The sequence below is a fragment of the Haemorhous mexicanus genome, chromosome 2, assembly GCF_027477595.1.
Source record: "Haemorhous mexicanus isolate bHaeMex1 chromosome 2, bHaeMex1.pri, whole genome shotgun sequence".
Lineage (NCBI taxonomy): Eukaryota > Metazoa > Chordata > Aves > Passeriformes > Fringillidae > Haemorhous > Haemorhous mexicanus.
Window position 1 is genome coordinate 35,397,821 of NC_082342.1, and position 19,188 is coordinate 35,417,008.

The following is a 19,188-nucleotide window of genomic DNA, read 5'->3' on the forward strand; positions in this document are numbered from 1 at the left end:
AAGAACCCATAAATAACTCCTTGCACTCTGAACAGCTGTGCAGAAGGCAACACATAACAGGCAAAAAATGCCCCATCTCAAAAAACATTCCTGCATGGGTGTCCTTCCCAGCCCTCTTCACAAACATGGCTGAAAATCTGTGCACAAACAGTGCCTTCCACCTCATCTCTATCCCCTCCACCTCATCTCTATCCCCCTGTGTATTTTTTTTTTTTCTGAGGTGCTGTGGACAGGTGAGAGGAGTGACATCCTCCATCTGCTGAGCTTGTTACCTTGAGATTGCCAGACTGAAGTCTTGGCTACACACAGGACTGCATATGTTTGGCTAAACCTGTTTAGAACAATTTAGTTCACAGCCATGAAGGCTGCGTGATGCATTATTCTGATTCGACTGTGCTTTTATCACATTTCAGGATGTTGGAACCAGGTAAAATTAAGCTGAATTAGACCACTCCCATATCAAAGTTAGTATCCACCCCCTACAGGATTTAAGCTGATGCTGTGATACATCATGTCAATGTCTAAACCACCATTTGCGTATGCTGCTTTTGTTGCCCTTTTTTATATATATATATTATAGGGCTTTTTTTAATGCCAAGAAAGTCTCAGTGAATTGAACGTTAGTGATTCCTGCCTGAGCTGGGAGGGACCAAGCACTGTTGGTAAGGAGAAGTAGTGGCTCCACAGGTATAAAAGTGATGGGTGGATTTATTCCAATGCCCTCTGGACACATGCCCATCACTGACCCCCTCTGGCTCGGCATACCTCCCAGCCACGTGAATTTGAAGAAACATGACATGACTAGCTGAGGGTAAGACATACTCACTTACTCCCAGGAGCAAGCCCTTAGGATGTGTTTCAGAATTGGAGAGAAGACCAATCTCCAGTGTTACTAAACAAGCTACTTTCAAAAAGCCCCCTTTAAAATAGCCAGTGGAGAAGAAGCAGTCTCACCCCTGGGATTTGTAAGGGTGGCATCAGTGCCTTTGCCTCCATCTCCGCAGCGGGTATCATCAAATGGGAGGCACTGATCCCCAGTTCCAGCCAAGACCTCTGAGTTCTTCACAATGTCTTTCACTGATGTGGTTGACTTGATTTTATAGATACGTCGGCTGTTGGTGTCCGAGAGGTAGATGGAGCCAGTGATCGGATCTGTGGTCAAGTAATACTTATGAGCTGGGCTGTGGCTGAAAAACAAGGGTATGACACTGTTAATTTTCTGGACGATGTGTTTCCTTTAGTCAACAGGCAATGCAAACACTTTAGAGAATAAAACACACAGGGCAGAGAGACTGGGAAAGTGAAGGAGTGCTGTTTTGGACAAGGTTAGTACACGGTGTGTTACAGCATGGGATCCCAAGCTGTATCCATTAGCAACCACTGTGCCTGGGGTGCTCTCTGGCATGGAGGGAAGCAACTGAAGGAAGGGGCTCTCTGGTCTGGGTCTGAGCCAAATCCATGCCAGGAACTACTACAGGTTGAGTTCCAGTGCCTATGTTTGCTTAATTTACTTGTTATAGACATAGACCTGAAACTGGTATTCGTGCAGTGCCAGGAAGTGAAGGGATAACAGAGGACAGCAGGGAAATAAAACAAATAATAATGAAAAAAAATCTCCCAACAAAGGAGATTAGCCCTCCCAAAAAAGACTAATACAAACTCCAAAAGGAGACTCCCTGTATACACCTTTCAAGATCACTGCATCAAGGTTCATCTAGTGCTCTTGCTGACTCCAACAAAGACTCCAAAGTTCTGTTCTGCCCCCAGGGAGATTAAGGGAATCCTGCCACTGAATTCAGTTGGACCTCAGTGATAAGAGAAAGAAAATAATTCCCCAAGTGGCGCATTTTGCCCTAAGTAAAGCATGAACTGACATTAGGCTGAGGAACCTGGACATCAGTCCCCTGTTGAACACCGTCTTCTCACTGTTTCCCTGGACACAAGAAAGGGTGGCTGACAAAACAGCATGGGCAGACAGAATGATAATATTTTTATCTCCATGACTAACATGGAGCAACACTAAATGAGCCCAAGTCTGAAGGAATTAATAAACTAGAATCCACTTTATGGAAAGCATCCAATACGACTGGCCAGAAAAAAAAACCAGATGGGTTTAGGCAAAATTTAAACTATTGTCTTGCAAGGACTTTACTTGTATTTTAACATAGATACTTAAGTTAATAATATCTTTTATTGAAATTGTTGACTACTAGTGTGTATTGAGCTGTATCTCTTCTAAGCCTGAAACCAACATGTTAGACTTTTAACATCTATCCTGAACAGATTAATTTTTCTTCTAAGAAATCCTAAGTAGTAATTAGATATTTTTCGTAAAATATCTACTTCTCTCCAGAACACCTTCAAGCTGTCCAAACTCATCAAGTCCAAAAAATTAATAATAAAAATCTAGGCCACAGTTCACATTTTGGCACTTAATAGAATTGTTCCAGGAGAAGCTGACTAGAAACTTGAGTGTCAATCACAGTTGACTCTATTCTGCATATAGAAAATTCCTCTCAACCTTTATGTTAGGAAAATTACCCCCTCTTCAGACACTTAAAAATTACTCAGTTATTCTAATATTTTAAAAGCAGTAAATTGGTCCTTCATTCAAATTATTTAATACTATGGGGGAGGGGGGAAAGCACCTTTCTGATTTATTCTGGAATATCCCTTGTGATTTATCCTATTAAAGTCTGAACAGATTTCATCTCCAAAAATGACACTGATTCTTGCTAAATAAAATGCTCTGACCTTCAAGACAGCTCCAGACTGACAGTTCAGTCTCCATCTGTATTCCTTCCCAATGACAGCAGGCTGGGAGGGTATTATTTCATTTACCTGCATGTCACTCACACTAAGCAAGTGGCTTCAACCCTGGTGGAAGAAGTTCCCTGTGGGAATCCATCATCCATTTTGATCAGGGCCTTGCATTTTCTGCTGACGGTCCTAACAAAGCCCTGCTGAATGTCAGTAAGCTCTTGAGCTGTTCATAATCTCTATTTTGCATGAGAGGTGGACAAGAGGAGGACAGTTTTAATGGCACTTTGCAATCCTTTACCATCTTTGACTGGCAAGCACAGGTAACTTTCCCAGAGTTTTAGAGCAGGCTATGTGCAGATGGGCAAAGGCAAATGACTTAGCTGGAGATGGAGAAAAATGGGGATAGAGAGAAATTCCTGCTCCCCTCTCCCAGCAATATTGTCATGATTTATTTTTGGATTGCACAGCCTCACTCTGGTGGATTTTATTATTGATTACAATCTTCTGTAAAAAAGACAGCTCTTAAAACAGTCTTCTATTCCCAGCTCTTGTATAGAATAGACTCTGAAACAACCTGTTAAAATGGTCAAGCTGGAATTTACCGCCCTGGCCTCTGCCAACTGTTTTCAGCACTGCAGAGATTTAGTATCATACTCTGCCCTGGCATGAACTGCACAGTGTTATACACTGGAGGTTTTTTTGGTCAATTTGAGATCCTTCAGGGTGAAAGATGCTTAAATAAACATACATTGGTCATGTAAAATCTCCCAAACTGCTTCCCTTTATCTGTGATAGTGCATGAGCAGTGGAGTCAGGAACACTGGGGATTCACTTTTTATTTAAAGCCACAATCAACAGGCAAATCCAAGTGGTAAACTGGACTGCGCTGAACAGCAACTGAAATAAATATGCCTGGGGTGAAGTAGAGAAGACTTTTTTTCCCCCTTTCATCCTCTCTTATCTCTCAGCTAGGTAACAGTCCAAAACAAAAGACAAGACTTTTTACTATTCAAAAGACTTGATCGGCTATACTATTTGTAGTCTTAGAATATTTATCCCTCATATTGGCACTGCCACTAGAAAATGACTGTGGAGGAAGAGTTCCCATTCAGAGTGTTCCTTGAGCTACTACAGTTTTTTAGCAGAAAACCTGAGCAATGCATTGATATTTTAAACCCCCTGAAGCAATAACAGCGAAATTGCAGTGATGGGATGGGCTGCTCCCTAGCCAAGAACTGACACTTTGATGGGTTTTAGTGGGCATGATGGTGTAGTCACTGGGAATGAAAACAGTTTCATGGTTCTGCAAGCCAAAGTGAAATGGAGGTGATACTGCTTCCATGTATACTTCTGACACAGTGATGTGCTGGGAAGGTCAGGAAAATCTTCCAAGTCCACAGTGATCCCACTTCTTTGGGGTTGTGTATAGTCTCTTCCATACATCTGTCTTCTCCCTTTTATCATTCTTATTGTTTGGACAGGATAGCGCAGTATCATTTAAAGAGCTCTGCAGGTTATGTTAAGAGATTCAGACTCTGTTTTAAAGTGTTTGTGCTTTATGTGATTTCTTACACACAGGCACAGGAAAGAAATGGGATACAAAGTTGGGTAAGCTGGCAGAGGCATGAGGTTTGAATTGTGGATTGCTTCAGTTGTACTATGATATGTGCACAGGCTTTGAATAAAGGCTGGTATTCTCCCTTTGGGTCCAGAGCTCATGTTCTGGAGGAGTCCTAGGAAGGAACCTCCTGCTCCAGAGTGGGAAGCCAGTCTCTAAGGAAAAGAGATAAGAAAAGGGAGATGGTTCCCTTTTTCAGCAGGTTCCCTACAAAACATCAGCACAGCAGACTACACCTTTTTATTGGTTTCTGTAAAATGCCAAGAGATTAATTTCACCAAGCTTTAGATGGTTACAAAGAGGATGCTTACATCAGAGCTGGCTGCCTTAATTCCCTTTACAAGCAGTGGAGAGAAATATCGCCTGTTGGTGTAGGACTTGTCTATTTTCAACATTTGTCTCACAAGATTAACTGTATCTTAGTTTCTCAAATGCAAGGGCATCTATCACCTCGTCAAAGGACAACCTCTGTAACTGGTAACTGTACAGCCTGGCACCCACTCTGGACAACAGACAGGAGCAGTCACACCACCAAAATTAGTTACCTACAACCACTGACCTGGATAAACCCCTGGAGCTTCTTTGGATCTGAGGTCTCTGTTTAAGGACACAAAACCACCTCTTTTTCTGTGCCAGCTACCCACTTTCCCTCTCAGCTTTGCTGGCCATGTACATTTGCTGGTGACTAAAGAACCATCAAATTCCTGCAGTCAGGAGGTTTTTGTTCAGTGGGGCTGTGTTTCCATGGCTCCATGCTAAGCACCCTGCAGCTCGGACCCAGAGGATTTAATTATTGTAGCTTGTGTGAGGTACTGGTCTTTTTTCTTTTTACTGGGTGACATTCAATAGATTAATAGCTAATGAGGCCACACAGTGCAGTGAGCTGGATTTGCACTTGGTCTTTTAGTGTTTGCAGTTTGTGTGTGGTGCCCAAAGCTCTTCTAGTGTGACATGTTGGACAATAAAACTTTATAATAATGCCATAGGCCAAGCCAGAGATTACAAGGGACTTTTTATCTGATCCTAGAGCTGTTTGCTGAGATACCTCTTTTGGTCACTAATTGTAGACTTCCCTCTACAGTCTGAATAGAAACAAGAAAAAAAGAATAAATTTAAGTGGCCACTTTTTGAATATTTGTGAGACAGAAATGCCTCAGTGCCCTCCACGTTCCTGCAGAGAAGGCATCATGATTTGTTGATGCTTTTTGGCTTAGCTAATGTCACTCATTTAGGCTGTTGCAGAGTTAGAGCTTGGCTACACACACAGAGCTGTAAAGCTAAGCCTCTTAGTGGGTAGCTCCAGAACCTTTGGAGATCAAGCTCACCACAGCCTACATACTGGGGAGGAATTCCTTTCCCATAAACAGAGGCAGCTTTAGCATATGGATTTCAGTTTTTCCAAACCACTATGATTCAGCCCTGTGGATCTTCCCCTTTGCACCATTGCTTGTCATTGGCGTCAGGCTTAGGACCTTCTGGAGTTTAAAGCACTGGAGCTTTAGCTGAAACTACACACACTCATTTCCTTGAGGGTCAGGAGCAAAGAGACTTCCTAGCAAGAAGTATTAAAGCAAATGTCACAGAACAGGCACTAAGAGATGGGCGATTCCTTCAACAGAGTCACTGATGGAAGGATTTGATCTGGAGCTCCTCACCTGCTTCCTCCTTCCCTCATCCCCTTTGGGCTACACTGAAGCATGCACGTCTTGGATTTCTTTCACTTAATTTCTTAGTTTTTAGAAACTGCCTAAAGGCTGAAGCCCTGCCAACTCTGCTTGCCAATCTGCAGCGCTTGTGGCCAGTCCATCGATCTTCCTTCAGTGACTGCTTTCATACACAAAACCTCTTCTCATAACAGGTATCCAGCTGCTGCCCTTCACTGTCAAAGCAGATGGACTTTAGTGGCTGTGTATTTCTTGTGCATTAGGGATACAACCTGGCTGTTCCAAAGAGAAATGAATTTTTCTATAGTCTTCAAATGATGTGAAAGAGTACCTGGGGGGCTGAAACTCAGCCTGATGAGGACAATCAGTGAAAAGGTCTTGGGTACCAACCTCCCAGCCCTGCTAATTGATGCTTTGGGCCAGTCCATTATACTGTGAAGCTCAGCCCTTCATTATTGTTCTGGCAATAGGATAAAAAATCAGTTTCTACTCCATTTCATTTCCAGGCATGCAGATGAAAGAACATTTTTAGTTTAGCACAGCCTCTATGAAGTCAAAGAAATAGTAAATGAAAAGCATGTAGCAAGAAAAATCCCCAATACCAAAAGCAAAAGAAAACTAAACACACATACTCAAAAATCCCAACTCCACACAATCTAAGCTTCTGATTTAGAAAAGCAACCAGGGAGAAGGATGGAAAACTTGTCAGAATCAGAGAAGTCCTTGCAAACACAGTCAGTGACAGGAAGTTGACATCTTCTGGAATGCAACTGATTGGATCAAACCCACTGAAACTCCAGTGAACCCAAGTGACAAATATTTTTAGTGACAAAGCTCCAATTTAAGAGTCTCTCTTTTATCTTGTTTTCTTGTCATTACTCTTTTATTGCATTTCCTGGCTAAGGTTCTGAGTTGCGCTACCTCCTATTGGAGTCTGACAGACTTTCATGTGTCAAAGCTCTCTATGAAAGCTCAGGCCGAAAAATGTTACAAAAACTAACGTCCCTGGGTGGGCGATGCTGGGGCACATAGGGATCTTCATTAAGCCTGTTAAACCCCCCCCCCCAAACACAAATGAAGGCTTTTCACTGAATGAGAATTATTTTTCCATCCTACTTGTTCCAGTAATCTGTATCCTGATGCTGTTCCCATTCTACTTTCTTGGTTAATTCCCATCCATTTTTCTTCCCCCCTCCTTCTCCTGCTACCCTGCTTCTCCTGCCTGTATTTCCCCTGTCTCCAGCTATAACAGCTCATGCAGAAGCTTGCATGGCTCACATTGTGATTAATGGCTCCCAGTTCTGATGACTGATTGCCTATGCCAGTTTTAATCATGCCAGCTTCATTTGCTATTGAATCATCTGGAAATGGCACTTGTGGCTCACTGTGTAACAACATGCAACAAGACAGGGAGCAGCATAAGAATTCTCCACTGGTTGGCTTACCTATGTCTGAAATCTTTATTTCTGACAGAAGACAGGAAAGCAGGGAATAGAAGAAAGAATGAGGTGTTAGCAGCTCAGTTCGATGCATTATTAGCAGATTGAAAACTTGACAGTAACTGTATCACACAATGCAATAATAAATAAAGACTTAGCTGGAATGACACTGATGTATTTTATATTGGATATTACTTGGCAGTGAGCTCACTTATGTACTGCTGCATATCACAAAAGAAGTGTGATCTCACCTGCTTAGAGTTATTCACTCACACAAGAGATAGGATCATCAGACTTTATCTATCATTCAGTGCAGCACTGAGCTAAATAGATGTAGATGCAGATATCTTTACAGTTTTTTTCACTCTCAGTCAAAGAAACACCTTGTGATTTACAAAGGTAACTTAAGAGTTGCACAGTTACGGGTGGCAGTTCATTGCTGTAACCTCGTGAACTCCAGCCCAGAGGACTGAAATTATGCTGAGCTGGACATTTTTCATAGGTCTAAGTTACACACCCAGCTGCAGCTCTCTGTGACCCACAATGCATTTGCTTCCCAGAACACTACACTCCAAACCCACCCCTGCAAACAAACCTTGGAGCCAAACAGTGAGGGTGTTAATCTCAAAGGAGATGCTGATTTGAGAAGACAAAAGCAAACTCCATTTAGTCCAAAAGCAATGGCTTTCCTTTTAGCCAGCCAACATCTGAACCCACTTACTTTATAGCACACCAGAGTGAAGAAATGTTTATTAGATCCAGTAACCTGAGTGTTTGCACAGATGAAGCAGCAATCGTTGCAGCAGATTTAACTCTGGAGTAAATTTAACTCTGTGGCTCTACACAACAGCCAGCAAGGCTACTCTGTCAAGGCTTCCAATTTTCTCTTCCCCAATGAGGAAATACTTTGCAAAACCTCTGTTTGGTCTGGTATTTCCACTGACAATGAAACAGGGATTGCGTTTTCAAAATTGTACTTCTGGGAAAGAGATATTAATCCTACTCTGTTGAAATGGGATTTGGACTCACCTAGGCTCTTCTGGAAATTTCACCTTTGGTCATTAAAATAACTTTCTGGCACTGGAAGGATGGATATTACACTCTAACGAGGACCAGGTCTGAAGGTTTATCCCAGCTTCCCACCTTACAAACATGAGAGATATTATGTTCTCATGTATCATGGAACAGAATAGCAAAAATGAGGTTCTTGCTTCCTTACTTGAAAGGTGCCCCAGCCCTCTGAGTTGCCCATACCTATTCTGTAAGTGCCAGCCTTCTGGTCGTGGCTGTCTGGATTTTTTTTTTATTTTTTTCTATACACCATGATCTACAAGGACGGTTCTGAATGCCAGATAAGACTTCTGGCAAGGTCTAATGACCATAGCATGTTTGTGCATGAGGGATGAAGAGGATCTTGCACAAATTTGGCTGCAGTCCATGCAGAAATGCAGTATTATGTTTGTCCTCAGCATCAGGGGATATTAAATCTGAGGAGGGAGGGTCTTACTTTGAGGAAAATTCTCACTTTCAGGCCAGATTTTGAGAGGTGAATGGGAATACTGACCCTTCCTAGCAGGCTATCCTCATACTGACTTCTCAGGACCTGAGTTCAGGCCTGTCAAGCACAGAAGACTCATTCAGGAACACTCCCTTAACTCTATCTGACTTTGCTGGAGTGAGGCTTCTCCGGCCATGCAAAGCCCAGAACCAGGCCCCACTGCTTTAAAGTGGATGCTTGCAGTTGTTGCGGAAATTTTAGACAGGAAAAATATCCTCAGTGAGGTCAATTTGAAATTTGGTTCAGTCACAATTTATTCCATTTTCTCAGAACTTGTGACAAATCATACTTTTCCCTCTGCTTCATTGATTTTAATGGATGTTCCTGCTCCTTCCTCGTTATTTCTCCTGGTATATTTTTTTCCTTTGCTTTCTGGCATTAAAAGGAAACCCTCCACTTACTTCCAGATGCTCCCCATCTGCAATTTCAGCCTGACACTGCTGCTCAATTGGGAATTGAAGGGGGCTGCTACAGCTGTGCCCTCAAAAAACAACTAGGAAACCCCCAGTCTGTGACTGCCTAGAGTGATCATCTTGTCTAAATTATGAGTGATTATCAGTCCTGATTCACCTTTACATATCATCATCAGTGCTGTGCCCTTCCAAGTTTAGGTTATCTCAGAGGCTGCTTGTTAATTTTCAGCATTCTCACTGGTTTCTGACTACAGAAAAAGGCAAACATCAGCACAGCCTGATTTAGCAGCACAGAAATGTGTCAATATTTTTGGCATGTGATTCAGTTCTGGAAGAACTTGCTAGGCCTGTGTTTCTCTGGTGTAAATCAAAGTCAGCAGAGTTGCAGAAGAGGCAGATCCAGACAGCTTTTTCTCTGTTTTGCTGTGTTGTTTGCTTTTTTTTTTTTTTTTTTTTTTTTTTTAAGAGTTCTGCCTATTTTTTCTTTTGGATACATAGGATTTGTGCAGAACTTAAGAGCATTACTCTAACAGCCACATTCAGCGCAGAGTACCTCAGCTCCAGTATGTTGGTGACATTGCCAGAGGGAAAGATCCTTCGGATGTAGTTGAAATCTCCAACATAAAGACTTCCATCAGACCCACATGTTAGGGCAACAGGAGCCAGGAGTTTGTTTCCATCTGCCAGACCATTGCAGCTCGGACAAGAAATGCTCCGTCTGCGGCCGTTGCCCATAATGCTTCCAATTACAGGTGGCTGCTGGGAAATGAACTGGTTTTCCCCGTTTCCTTTATGCAGGATGCCTAGAGAGAGAAAACAGTATTATGGAAATTAAAGAAACAGGGAGACTGAGACCAAAGGGAGCACAAACTGGCAATGCTGCATGCCAGCTGGTGAATCTGTTAAGTAGCAAGAAGGTCGATCATCTTTCATAGTATTGTTTTGTGATAGTTTTAAATGAGGAGCCTCTTTTGTGAATTAAGTATTTCTTTTAGACCTATTATATTTCCTGCAGACGGAAAATATGTAGGGAGAACAAGACTGTCTTTACCTTTAAATGAAATGCACTTTTCAGCATCTTATGAATTTTTACCTGCCCTGTCTGTTCCTTCTTGACCTGTAATATGCAGTCTACCAGGTTAAAAAAAATAGAAATATCATAGCTCATGGACAAGTAAGGGCCAGGAAGACCATGGAACATTCTCTAGAGAAATGTTTCACCTGCAAAGTTTTAGAGAAGATCTGCCTATTTTCCCTCTAAGTGTAGCACTCTCAGCAGTGATGTGGGTTCAATTAGATGTTTGCTCCCATACCACTATTATCCAAAGGGACAGAGTGCTTCCACCCTTTAATATGTTCTGATGAGCTTTTAAACTTCCCTTCTGCAGTCCTCAGCAGTCTTTAAGGACTCTGAAACCCTCCATTCTTCTTTAGGACCCATGAAGCCTCTTGTTTTGCAAGTACACTTGGCACATTGGAGGATGCCTCTGGGTGGATTTATGCTTAGTGACAGCTCCAATCTGAATAGGCTCCTCTTCATTATTTTAGGAATATTTTCCTTATTAATACCCTTCTTTTACGACACTACAAAGTTGGGCTGACATTCAACTACTCCATGATGGCCAGCTCCTTTTACATTTTGCAAACCAAATTGCTTCTAAATGTAGGTTAGTAGAAATAATTTGTTAGCAAAATACACAAGAGAGCACACATGTTGGTCAGGTTTCTTTCCTTTCTTTTTCTTGAATTCTTAGTGGTAAGAAGCAACTGGGTCTTGCAATGCTGCATTATTCTTGTTATGAGTCACAGACAACCTACCACTTTGTATGTTGAGGGCATGGTGTTTGTCCAGGGACCATCCTCCAAGTTTGGAAGCATCAATTTCATAACCCTGAAGCACAGCTGTCCTCTTCTCCCACAGGATTAAGTCTGGACAGGATTCATACTCATAACCTACTGAAACTGTGAACAAAAGAGAAACAAAAGATTCCTTAGATTAGTAACCCAGAAATGCAGTGCCAGCACACAGAGAGTTGCAACTGAGCAGGGGTATGAGAATTTCTACAGAAAATTGCTAATTCAATTGAAAATGTCATCAGCATAATGCACAGTCCAAATATTTTTTCTCTTAAAAGTCTATTCTGCATCTAAAAAGGTCAATGCCATTGTTAATGCTGGGCAAATGTGCTAAAAATTCAAAAGATACTGTTTTAAGGATGTATTTTAAAACTATGGATATCAGGATTGGGACTTGACCTCTGGGAGTCCTTTCCAATTCAGGATATTCTATGATCTGAGAGTGTACACCACTGCTGGACTCTCAAATGGGAGAATTTTACTCCTATCTATCTAATTTCTCTGATCAAAGAGTGCATGCCAGGAACTTAATCTTGATTATGATCTTTCTTGGAAGGTAAAGACTTGGGCAATTCATGCATGGGGCAGTGAGTCCCTCGGAGGCAGCAGTCTCAGCCAGGTTGACATGTGGTCATGGTAACTCCACTGAATACGCTAGAGCTGCTTGAAATTATGTCAGCAGAAGGAAAATAATGGTTTTGACAGAATAATGTTTCTTTTATGATTTTCTCAGAAAAAGCAGGACCATTTTCATTGGATTGCATTTCTTCTTCTAATCTTTACAGCTGAAGCAGAGCAGAACTGCAAGTTCCACACAAATGAAAAGCAATTACATAGTTTTTTTTTTTTTTAACTAATAGATAGAAAAAAAACTTGTCTGCTCATACAAGTTTACCAGCCTCTTTGAAAAGTACTGAGCACTGAGAGAACTCAGGATTCACCATCAAACATAACCTTTAGCAGACTGTATCAGAAAACCATGTAAGCTAGGATATGAAAGGTCAATGTTTTCCACTGTTCTGGAGGTGGAAATCATTGAAGGCCTGAATGCTGATGTCCTCAGACCTGCTTGTGTACTCTGGACCTGCAGAGCTGTTTCATGGAGCACTCCAGGACACACTGGTGATCTAGCACTTTAAAGAGCATGCATGCAGAGTCCTTCAGGATATGATACATTTCTCAGTGTGGACTCCAGCTGGGTAAGGCTCAGCAGGGTGTATAATCCAGCCTGCTCAAGGCAGCTGAGCCTGAGTGAGAGGAGGAAGGCATCTATTCTTACTCCTGGAAAACCAGGCATCCTGCAACTCCTCTAGAAAGACTTAGCTGAGCTATGAGGCATAATGAACCATCCTTCTGTCAACGGGAGCTGTATTTGCTAATTTGGGATCTCTCTCATTTTGCTGATACCATTTCCTGGCAGCCTGAAGGGACTAGTCTAGACTCAGCTGAAGACCTGTAACTAAATGTCCACTGGGTGTTGACAGATGGGAAGCAATCACTGCAGAACTGCTTTACTTCTGCTCACTAAACACCCAGTATGGGATGGCATTCTTGAATGGGTAACAAAGAGGAAACTAAGATCAGACCAACCCTGAAGGTCAGGCACAAGGAGCAGTGGTAATCAGGGTTCTGTCCTAGGGATTTCTTTCAAAGCAGTGTTGACAGTTTTTGGCTATAGGTGAGAGGCAGCCAAACACTTCTAGTCCCAGTTAATTCCTTCTGTATGGATATGATGGGAGCAGCTTAGGATGCACGTGCTGGGCCATGAGCCAGAGAACAGATAAGTATTTGTACTCTGTCCTTGAAAGTGTTCAAGGCCAGGTTAGATAGGGCTCTGGGAAACCTGATCTGATGGGTGTCATCCCTGCCCATGACTGGGGAATTGGAACTAAATGGTCTTTAAGATCCCTTTCAACCCAAACCATTCTGTGATTCATCTGCTGGGGAATGTGTGCTGCAGTGAATCTGCAGGGACCATTCATGTGTCTGCAGTCAGACCATAATGATCTAGGACAAGGTCTTTCACTGCCACTTAGTTGCTTCTAAAAGGAGGCACAAACCCTGGGGTCACTTACCGAAGGCTTCTGAGAGCCCATACACCTTCTGGCTGTAGACATCTGTCTTGTCCCAGATGAAATAGTAGGACAGGTCTGGAGCTGCTGCAAACCACTTTCTGAAGAGGCGTCCCTCGACGGCCACCATGAGGTGGACTTTCATGAGGTTGAAGGGGATGGTGGGGTGGGTCATGCTGATCCGCAGCACTGATTTGTAGCCAGCTGTGCGACTGCTCAGATAACTCACTTTTATTTTACTGCCGGAAACGTTAATCTCCTCTTGTAGAGCCTGTGGAAAAGCAATCCATGAGGTGTTAAATCAGCAGCGAGCAGACAGGAAAAGGCAGTGAAGCTGTAATTTATCAAACACACCTGTATAAAAGCTCTGGCAGGCATGTCTAAAAAGGCACCTAGTAGGCATCGAGTATGAAATCATATACGTAACTTATTTCTGGAAGCTAAGGAATGCCTCCTGCCTTCTCCATCTCTGTTACATGGGAGAACAGGAGAACAAAGTGTCACATTAAGTCAGTGTTTACAAAGAGACTCACTCTTAAAAGGAGTACCAGGACCCATGGAGAAAAAAAGATCTCAGATAATCACAGCTCATCAGTTTAGCTTCCATTTTCTGTCTTTTATCCTCATAGGTTTTAGAGGCCTCTAATTTTTGTCTCCTGGCTTCCTTTTCCCAGTAAAATATTGCATCTTACTTGGCCTTAAGGATATTTCCTGGTCCTGATCATAACTTGCAATTCTCTCCAAGACATTAGTGAATCCTGATTCCACCATCCCTCCTCTGACTTACCCATCTCTCCTATTTTGAAACTGCTCCTCCTCCTACCTCCTCTCTGACCTCTCTACCCGATCTACCATCTACCTCTAGCCTTTTTTTTATCTGTATTCTCACCCTTATTTTTTGAGTTCACATTTGTTCCTACTTATTCTGGTACTTGCTTGAGATTCCTTGCCTTCTTACTTAAGTGATAAAACTTCCGGCTGACTTACCACCTACAACTCCTTTCCATTCCCTTGCATTCTTCTTTCTCTTTCTTTTTCAAACTCCTCTATATTCAAAGTGAGTTGCTTTATTTTCTCCCCCAGCCATAAATGTGGGTATTTCTGACTGACTGGGACAGTTATCTAAGGTGCCCATTACAGAACAAAACTTCAGAAAAGACTGAAGAAACATCAAGGACAGTTTTTCCTGCTTTCAGAATAGAGAAGTCTCAGTAAAGATGGGATTTTCAGGATGGGACTTCAGCAGGATAATTTACCCGCTAAAGTAACAACAGGACTTAAAATTTTGCTTTTCTTCTTCTTTTTTTTTTTCTTTTTCTTTCTTTTTTTTTTTTTAATGGAGAAATGCTTGGAAAGTTTATGGAAACTGATACAAGTATATCTCTGACACTGTGCTGATCTTTTCACGCAAAATGCTGATAAAAAATTTTAGGAGAAAAACATTGTCACTTTCAAGAAAACTTCACTCTTGGGTAAGCACCCAACTTGGATATTTTTGGCACAAGTCAGCAACCTCTGGGGAATATTGAAAAATGAAGATAGAAGCTAATCAGTGAGCTGGAAAGCCTGGTGGTTTTATGGGATGTGTTAAAAAGTCACAGCTGGCACAGTCCTCTCCTGTGCCACTTCTGAAGTTCTTCAGTGTGCTGACCCCTAAATGAGCTTGGAAAATATATCCCTAGTGTCGCTAAGGAACACGAAAGAACACAGACACACACCGCTGCTCCAAGGTGAAGAACAAAAGGGAAGTTTATTTCCTGACTCCAACATTTATAGTTTTCCAAAAGTGACAGTGGATTGGAGGGTGACAGTGCCACCTCTCCAATGCCACTGGGCAAACCAACAGTCCATCAAGTCTCTCCTCCTCCATAAAGGAATGCAAAACAATGTGTTATCTACAGACAGGGTGTGAGAAAGTTCTCCACAAGAATGTAAACATCAGAAGGCTTAGAAAATCCTAGAAAATCAGGGTGACATCCCTAGCAATAATCATCCTTCTGAATATTAAGTGTGGGGAAGCTTGAAGGCAGGTGGGTCAAGAGATCCACCCATCAGGAAGGGATCACATCTATCACAGCTTGATTCTTGGGGTGTCCTGTGGAGGGTCAGAGGCTGGACTCAATGTGGGCCCCTTCCCACTCAGGAGATTCTAGGATTCCATGATCCTTGTGCCTTCCAAGTTATGTCACTCCTATACCCAGCTCCTATGTGGGAGCAGCAAACTTCCCAGGCATGGTGAGTTGCTCAACTCTTACAGGTTTTCTGGTTAGTGTTATCAAAAATGACAAATCTCATAATCTGCCCCTGAAAACACCTCTTCTGAGATGTTATCCAAGGCCCAACACTTTTTAAAGTGATAACTAAAAGGCTCGGAGTGCTGCAGCACTTGAAAACAAACATATCCAGCAGTTAAAGCCCCATTCCACCGTGCTCATAAATATTTACCATCTCTAATGCAGTCTTTTTAATTTACATATCTCAGTGCTTAGGAGGCTGAAATATGACAGAATTGGGAAAACCCAGGATTTTCAAAATATATTTTATGAGATCATCAACAAGCTGGATGGGGACCAGGCTCAACCAGAGACGAGCTCAGCCAAATTGCAGTAAAGATGGTCCCTTGTATCAAATCTGTCTTCATATGTGACCCCATTAGGATAAAAACAGGCAAAAGTAATTGTCATGGAGATACTATTTAGAAAGTCTGCTTCAGATCCTTGTCATAAGTAATTATTTCTATCTGTTGTGACCTATCTTGGCTGTCTACCATTCCAAAGAAAAGGTCAGCCCAATACTGCCAAGGCACTGAGCAGCACAAGGGGCTGTGTTAAAAGGTGTCTGCTTGAAGAGAGGTTAAAATAGTAATTCAGGTGATTCAAAATGTATTTGTAGTTTGAAAGTGGTGACAAACTAGCAACAAAACATGGCACTGGTGGGGGGGGGGGGTAAAATTCAGTAGGGTATCAGTGGAAGAAAAGAGGGAAAACAAGCTTTTAAATAATCTGAATATGCTAGAAGAAATAAGAGCTAAATTGTGCTCTTAATTCTATTTGATAATTGCTGTTTGGCCCAGACACATTCATATGCTCTGACTGCAGGCCTTGTTAAAGACTCTTAGGGTTTATCCCAGACTAACCAATATAATCTGCTCTTTTAAAGAGGTCCAGCCATGAGGTTGGGCAGGCAGAAGAGCAGATTCTTCAGGCTTACTGAGGATTTACACAGGGTCACAATTCTCACTGTCATGTTCTCTTGGCTCTCTGGTGAGAATCTGCTCCTGTCCTAGTAGCAATCATTCTACTCTTTGCATGAGACAAGGTAGGAAATCTTGTTTCTGTGTGCTGGGTTACACATGTCTCTTACAGCTACTCTTTACTCTGCCAGCAGACAGGCAAGGAACAGTCAATGTCTTTTTTTTTTTTTTGTAAGATGCTCAGAGAGAATTTTAAAAAGGAAAAGCATTTTGAGTCTGATTCAGGGGCCTTAACATAGACATCTAGAGCTTTTGAAACACACTATGGTATCCAAAACTTCTGCAAGGGCATGCCAACTCTGACATGGACCTTTCTGACATCTCCACCTTTCTGAAGCTACAGCTGGAGGCCTGAAGGGGTACTTCAGGGCATCCTGAATGGCCCCAAATCTGTCTATAGGCACCTGAATCAAATATTTAAAATGTACTACTAGGTTTTTTTAAATGCATCCAGGTAGAGAGCACTGAATTTATTTCTGCATTTATTTGTTGGAGCTCATGGGGTTCTTATCTACCCACTTGTCAAAACCTCTTTCCTAGCCCTGCTATCTGCTTGTCACCTCCTCCCAGCTATGTGCTTACACCTTTTATATTTAACATTTTCCTACTGAGAACTGTGTAATATAAAATGCAGCTGCAGGAATGGACAGCTAGGTTATTTTTTATTGTATGTACATCCAGTATAGAAATGAAAAGTAGTCCATTTCTGAAGTGCAGTACAGTCAGGACTCTGCCACAAATCAGATTCTCTTGTAAACTCCAGCATCACAAACTCTGCTAACCTTCACCTGTCAATATTTGAGGTGGAATATTGATTTACAGGTTTTAGCTCAGACATATGGCACACAGGAAAAGCACTGTGTTCATCATGTATGGGATTAATCTTCTGTCAATTTAGGAGCCTAAGTTAGGTATCTGCTCTGAACTGCTCTTTTAGGTCTTGCCTACAGATAACAGTAGATACCGGCAGATTCTTTAGAAGGTTGGTGTTGCCTTGTAAACTTAAGAGTGGGATTCAATTCCAGTTTAAGGCATCTAAATCCAGATGTCAAATTATAAATATGCTCATGTGAGGTAGGCATATAAACATCACTTTCAGTCAGTGGAATCTAACTGATATCATCAGTGAGAACCAGAAAGCTTCAGGGTAGTCAGCTTAAAAGATGTGTGGGCTCCACTGATGTACTGGTTAGATTTCTGTCTGCTTAAATGGGGGCTCAGATATTTGGCACATATCCAGACAACTGCACATGAACTCCTTATAATCTCAAAGTTAATCTTTCTTATGTATTAGATTCCGTAACTACAAGTGTCTAGTGGGACCTGGGATGTCCAAGTGATCTGCCTTTCACAAGGATATCCAGAAGATGTAATGCAGGGCACTGATAGGGGGATCATTCTGGATTGGCAGTTGGAGGTCAAGTAAGATATCATCTGGACATTTCAACTGGCACTAAATATCTTTGATGAGGGTGGTAAAACATTGACAGAGGTTGCCCAGAGAAATGGCAGATGCCCCAACACTGAAAACATTCAAAATCAGGTTGGATGGGGCTCTTAGCAGCCTGGTCTACTGGAAGGTGTTCATGGTACCAAATAATGACTGAGGTTATGATCATAGTTGCGCTGTATCAGATATTTGCTTTTTCCCAGGCAGCACTGACCTTTCATGGTGTCTGTTTATTTCATAAAAAGATTTGGAAATCAAGATACTGAACCAAGAATTTATAATATGATAGACTTTACAAGATACAGGACTTAATTAGTAATTATGCTGGGAGAAACATGGGAACCATAATTGGAAATTAGTGTGAGAAAGGATCATAAGACTTGGTCCAGAAAGAAAGGTAAAGAGACCACTAGCTTTATTTGTTGCTGGGTTTAGCACCTGGTTTATTAAAATTAGAAGGTATAAAGTTACTTCTTTCCTCATTAATGGTACTGTAACCCCAGTGGAGTCAGGCTGGAAGCACACAATTTGTCTCTACACTTGTTATTATTTCCTCCTTGGCAGATTATTGTCACTAAAAGCAATACTCAGGACATGCTGAATGCTGGCATATAAAATCCAGAGTGCAGCACGTCCAAGGTAGCAAAGGTTGAATGCTGCTACATCCATGTGTTTCAACAGAATTAGTGTTTTTAAGAAATATTGATAATTTGGTTCCTTGGACTATTCAGTTTAAAACACAACTTTCCATTTAACAAAATACTTTGAAGCCACAGCAGATTGTTAAGGATCTTTATCTGGCTTACACTTACTCATAAAAAAGGAAAATGGGGATGAGAAATAAAAGGTAACCCTCTCACTTGGCTAATCTATTCCAAATGTCATGAAATGCAATAAAACTCAGGTGCTCTGCAGGATGGCCCCTTCTCACCCACCTGCTGGCTGACTGCATGTCTCAGCAGCTGAGTAGAGGGGGAGGGTGTGACTTCCAATCAACTTGGAAAGTGGAACTTCCACCAAGTGGAAAGTTCACTCCAACATTCCACCACCAAGGTTTAAAGTGCCCAGTGGGTGGAATTTTTTCCTGAACAGAAGATAAGC

At 41.9% G+C, this 19,188-nt stretch overlaps 1 protein-coding gene across 3 annotated transcripts in view; it reads right to left on the reverse strand.

The window, feature by feature from the left end:
* The window catches only part of TENM4 (teneurin transmembrane protein 4), a 600,039-nt gene that overhangs the window by 57,890 nt on the left and 522,961 nt on the right, over positions 1-19,188 (reverse strand). For all 3 annotated transcript variants that reach the window (XM_059838450.1, XM_059838449.1, XM_059838451.1), the window contains 4 exons: positions 13,388-13,655; positions 11,274-11,417; positions 10,009-10,258; positions 955-1,187 (listed from right to left, as the gene is read on the reverse strand). In XM_059838450.1, coding sequence (XP_059694433.1) covers positions 955-1,187; positions 10,009-10,258; positions 11,274-11,417; positions 13,388-13,655 — 895 coding nt within the window. The remainder of the gene's footprint in view (positions 1-954; positions 1,188-10,008; positions 10,259-11,273; positions 11,418-13,387; positions 13,656-19,188) is intronic.